Source organism: Podarcis bocagei, assembly GCF_964188305.1.
Source record: "Podarcis bocagei genome assembly, chromosome: 14".
In the NCBI taxonomy this organism is placed as follows: Eukaryota; Metazoa; Chordata; class Lepidosauria; order Squamata; family Lacertidae; genus Podarcis; species Podarcis bocagei.
Window position 1 is genome coordinate 31093240 of NC_138139.1, and position 5500 is coordinate 31098739.

At 54.9% G+C, this 5500-nt stretch overlaps 1 protein-coding gene across 1 annotated transcript; it reads right to left on the minus strand.

The window, feature by feature from the left end:
- Positions 1-725: 725 nt before the first annotated feature.
- Positions 726-1804, minus strand: LOC308573337 (ras-related protein Rap-2c-like). Its single transcript, XM_081170130.1, has one exon. It carries the CDS (start codon positions 1512-1514, stop codon positions 867-869), a length of 648 nt encoding a protein of 215 aa, XP_081026256.1. The 5' UTR covers positions 1515-1804; the 3' UTR covers positions 726-866.
- Positions 1805-5500: the final 3696 nt, after the last annotated feature.

Below are 5500 nucleotides of genomic sequence, written 5' to 3' on the forward strand. Positions count from 1 at the left end.
CCTGGGACCTTCTGATCTGTTCCTGAGCTGGCCTCTGTGTGGTCCCACCCACTTGGTTCACCACAGCACTATGAAACAAGGGAGTAACAGTTTATTCTCCAAAACAGGATTACATACTGTGTTATAAAAAACAAGTCACATTCCTTCAAGTTCAGAATCGTCTTTAAATAAACAAGCATAGGTGCAAGCACTCTGTCCCGCCAACCTAAACTCCATACTCCATCCTAATGGATCAGCCCCGAGCCAGCAATGCTGTTAAGGTATAGCAGTAAGTACTGTTTCTACCTTACACAAGTCAAGAACAGGCAAGTGGACAATGCCTTGGAAACAGCCAGCTGGAACTGAGTGCCAGGCACCCAGGTTTCCTGCAGAAGTCCGGCCTCCGGAGTCTCCTGTTGGGCTCTGTCCGAGGCCTGGCTTCTGGAAGAGAGCGCCCCCACCCGGTTGCCAAGAGCAGGCTCGGCAGAGTCCATGTCCTGGAACGGGCCACCTCGATGGCCAGGCAGCTTGGCACAAAGAGGTGTGTCCTTCCCTCGAGCCGAAACTCTTGCGCTCCGAGACCCAAGTGGCAAGTGGGGGCAAGTGCGCAGTCCGCCGCGGGGGCGCCAGATGCAAAACAAGGGTACTTGTTTCTGTCGACCCGCCGGGTTGGACGTGTGTGTGTCTTTTGGGACTCGATCCCCTAGCCTCAACCCACCGGGGAGAGGCGTCTCTGCATGGCTCGCTACTCCGGAGAGGCAAACGCGCTCCGTTTCTTCCTCCTGCTTCACTCGTGCTCGACGACATTCGCTTCCTCGGCCGCCCTGTCGGCTGCCTACGAGGAAAGGGGCGCCGCAGCGGCCGCTGGGCTTCCTCCGACGCTCCGGCTAGCAGATGGCGCAGTTGGGGCTCTTGCTCGGGCGTCGCCGCGTGGACGCCGTCGGCTCCTTGGCCAGCGGGTCGGGGTTGGAGCGGCGCCGGAGGGCCGGACTCAGGCGCCCGCTGAGCACGTCGACTTGGCCCAGCAGCTCCTGGAAGAGCCCGACCACGTTGCAGCCCTGCTTGGCCGACGCCTCGACGTGGCGAGCGCCCCACTCGCGCTGCACTGTGGCGGCGGCCAGGCGGTCGCTGTTGCCGGTGGCCGGGCCCAAGTCGGACTTGTTGGCGACCACTACAAGGCGCACCGGGGCGCCGGGCTTGGCTTCCAGGATCTCATCGCGCAGCCGCTGCAGCTCCTCGAAGGAGCCCGGCTCGTGGGGCGAGTAGACGAGGGCGAAGACGTCGCCGTGTTGGATGCAGAGGCGGCGCATGGCCGGGAAGCTGTAGCTGCCGCTCGTGTCCAGCAGCTCCAGGCGGAGGCGCAGCGCCGGGCCCGGCGGCTCCAGGTCCAACTCCAGCACGTGCAGTTCCTCCACGGTGCGACGGTGGCGGGCCTCGAAGGCGTCGTGCAGGAAGCGGCGGATCAGCGCCGTCTTTCCCACGCCCGCTGCGCCCAAGAACACCAAGCGCACCCAGGCCTCTGGCTTTAGCGACATCGTCGAGCTGTTTATCTCTGGTCGGTCCGCTACGACGGGGCGGCCGCTTTATCTGCTGCGGCTGCAGCCCGCGGCCAATCGAACAGCCGGAGGAGGGGCTCAGGCGGGCCGGTCTACGGTGGGAGGGGCTGCTTGCTGGCCGCCCGCCAGCCCGGGCAATTGTTTGCCTCGCGGGCGCGCCCCGGAAGGCTCCGCACCCTGGGAGCCGAGCACGCGCTAAGGGGCTTCCCAGCATTGGCAACAGGACTTCGCTGCGTGGTTTCCCCTTCCCCGCACAGCAGACTTCTAGGGTAAGCCTCTCTTCTGGTTTTTTTTTTTTTACAGATTGCAGCAGACTGAGGCAGTTTTTGTCACAGCAAATCACTTCCAAGCACTTTGAGGTGATGGATGATTTAAGCAAGATATAAATCCTGTTCGCCACAAATAATGGGTATTCTCTCAGCATTAGCCCCCTGTATCTGCAACAGGGGTGTGTCACTGGCCCACCTTTACAAAGGTGTTGTGAAGCTTGCTTTCGTAGGCAAAGCACTTTGAACACACTAAAGAACTTATTACAGTACTAATAATACCCAACGCTTCATACAGGCTGCACATACATGGTACATTTAAAGCACCCCCAACTCCTGTAGCTTACCCCTTAGGTAAAGGTAAAGGGACCCCTGACCATTAGGTCCAGTCACAGACGACTCTGGGGTTGTGGCGCTCATCTCGCTTTATTGGCCGAGGGAGCCGGCGTACAGCTTCCAGATCATGTGGCCAGCATAACTAAGCCATTTCTGGTGAACCATAGCAGCGCATGGAAATGCCGTTTACCTTCCCGCCGGAGTGGTATCTATTTATCTACTTGCACTTTGACGTGCTTTCAAACTGCTAGGTTGGCAGGAGCTGGGACTGAGCAACGGGAGCTCACCCCGTCACGGGAATTCGAACTGCCGAACTTCTGATCAGCAAGCCCTAGGCTCTGTGGTTTAACCCACAGCGCCATCCCTTACAAAGCTACAATTCCCAGCACCCTTAACCTACAGTTCCCAGGATCTGGTGTGAGTGTGGTTTAAATTTTGGTGTCAGTTTCTGGTAGAGGAGGGACTTGACCCCTGGGTGCTGTCCATAGGCATAGCCAGGATTTATGTTAGGGGGCAGGCTTCATGCTGGGGGGGAGCAGAACCTCAGTTAAGTATTTTTATTTATTTATTTGATCTGGGCCCCTTGGCTGTGACTGTAAGCTTGGACACCACCAGCATCTCCCCTCCCCACCCTCAGTGCAAGGAGTGAGCCTTTGTCCAGTTTTGGCCAACATTTTCTCCTCCTATAGTGGAAGGGGAAGCAGACAGACTTGGTCTTACACTGCAATTCTTTTGAAATGTATTTATTTATTAGCTGCAGTGGCCAAGAAAGCCTGGGGCATGTGTGGCATCTCAGCCTCTCAAGGCAGAGAAATTAATTCCCTGGGAAGGGAGTTATCCGCAGATAGAAAACTTCCCTTCTGCCAACAACCTTGGCTTGGAGTGCCCAGAAAGAAAACATTTGTAGAGTCCTAGGATGAGAAACTGGGTCAGGTTTACTGGGACAGGGACAGGGGGTGCTTAGGGATGCCAGTGCCAGGAGCTGCAGGGATGGTGCATTTTGTCCTGCCCTGCCATGCTACCTCTGGCAAAGGAAGAGCGTGTTTCACATCCCCTCCCTTGCTTCCCCTCCCCACAAAAAAACCTTTTAAAATAATAATAATAATAATAATAATAAATTTTATTTATATCCCGCCCTCCCCAGCTGAGCCGGGCTCAGGGCGGCTAACAACAATCAAATAAACAATCAAATAATAACACATTCTAAAAATATTTCATTATGAAAATTAGTTAAAATCACATTGATGGCAACCGATTAAACAAAATTCTGTGCAGGTTGCCAGAGGAGGGGGTCAGGCTGCGCCCTGACTAAAGGCCTGGCGGAACAACTCTGTCTTGCAGGCCCTGCGGAAAGATGTCAAGTCCCGCAGGGCCCTGGTCTCTGGTGACAGAGCATTCCACCAGGTTGGAGCTGCAGCCGAGAAGGCCCTGGCTCTAGTTGAGGCCAGCCTAACCTCTCTGAGGCCTGGGACCTTGAGGGTGTTATTATTTGTAGACCGTAGGTTTCTCTGTGGGGCATACCAGGAGAGGCGGTCCCGTAGGTACGAGGGTCCTAGGCCGTATAGGGCTTTAAAGGTTAAAACCAGCACCTTGAACCTGATCCTGTACTCCACCGGGAGCCAGTGCAGCTGGTATAGCACCGGATGAATGTGATCCCGCAGCGAAGACCCCGTGAGGAGTCTCGCTGCGGCATTCTGCACCCGCTGGAGTTTCTGGGTCAGTCTCAAGGGCAGCCCCACGTAGAGCGAGTTACAATAATCCAGTCTGGAGGTGACCGTCGCATGGATCACAGTGGCTAGGTCAGGGCGAGAGAGATAAGGGGCCAACTGCTTAGCTTGGCGGAGATGGAAAAATGCCGCCTTTGTTATAGCTGTAATCTGCGCCTCCATAGAGAGGGAGGTATCGAAGATTACACCCAAACTCTTAACAGACGGTGCTGGCACTAATTGCACCCCCGCAAGAGATGGGAGTTGCCCCCTCGATCCCATATCGTCCCGCCCCAGCCAGAGGACCTCTGTCTTCGAAGGATTTAACTTCAACCGGCTCCCACGTAACCATCCAGCCACAGCTTCCAAACATCTGGTCAGTGTGTCTGGGGCCGAGTTAGGATGGCCATCCATCAAGAGATAGAGTTGGGTGTCATCAGCATACTGATGGCAACCCAGCCCAAAACTCCGGACAAGCTGGGCGAGGGGGCGCATAAAGATGTTAAAAAGCATCGGGGAGAGAATCGCACCCTGAGGCACTCCACACACCAAGGAGTGACGCGATGACAATTCCCCCCCAAGCGCCACCCTCTGTCCCCGATCAGAGAGAAACGAGCGCAGCCATTGAAGGACTGTGCCCTGGATCCCCACGTCGGCAAGGCGGTGGTCCAGGAGTTCGTGATCGACCATGTCAAAGGCTGCTGACAGATCTAGAAGAATCAGCAGCCCCGACCCGCCTCGATCCAGCTGCCTGCGGAGATCATCTGTTAGGGCGACCAGAGCCGTCTCGGTCCCATGACCAGCACGGAAGCCGGACTGGAATGGATCCAAAGCAGATGTTTCATCCAGAAACCTACCAAGCTGTTCAGCAACCGCTCTCTCAATCACCTTACCCAGGAATGGAAGATTCGAGACCGGGCGGTAATTGGATAGATCTAAGGGATCTAACGATGTTTTCTTTAAAAGCTGCCCCACTCTGATGGTTTCTGGAACCATTCATCTGTGCCCCCTCCCAACAAAATGATGCAATTCAGCGGCCAGTGTTAGACTTGGATGGGAGGTTGTCTGCAGTCAGGTCCAACTCATTGTGCACCTCCAGGCAATAATGAAAAGAAGTGGGGACCTGCAGCCAGTGGTGCCTGGTGCCTACTAGGCAGAGCTGGTGGGGCAGCCAACAATAGCTAGTGTCAGTGATAGACAGAGCCAATTACCATATTTTTCGCTCTATAACACGCACCCGACCATAACACGCACGTAGTTTTTAGAGGAGGAAAACAAGAAAAAAAATATTCTAAATGAAACAGTGGATGTATGATTTTTGTGGTTCATGCTGTGGCCACGGACATGTGATATGACAGTGAGTTTGGAGTAGCCCAATGCAAAAATCCTGAGGATCCATGTGGATCCATGCTTTGTAACCACGTTTTTGCACCACTGCAGCCCCAGGCAACAGTGGGTGCGTGATTTTTTTGGTGCAAGATGTAGCCATGGACATGCTATGTGATCTGATGGTGAATTTGGGGTGACCCAGTGCAAAAATTCTGAGGATCCATGTGGATCTGTGCTTTACACTTGTGTAAGAGGCTCCTCTCCTCTCCTGCTTTGTTCCTTTAAAGAAGCAGGCTCTCTGTCCCTCTCTCCTCCCCACTCAGCGGCT

What these genes read in the sequence shown, in the direction of transcription:
- LOC308573337 (XM_081170130.1), bottom strand. Translation starts at nt 1,514, where the DNA reads ATGTCGCTAAAGCCAGAGGCCTGGGTGCGCTTGGTGTTCTTGGGCGCA.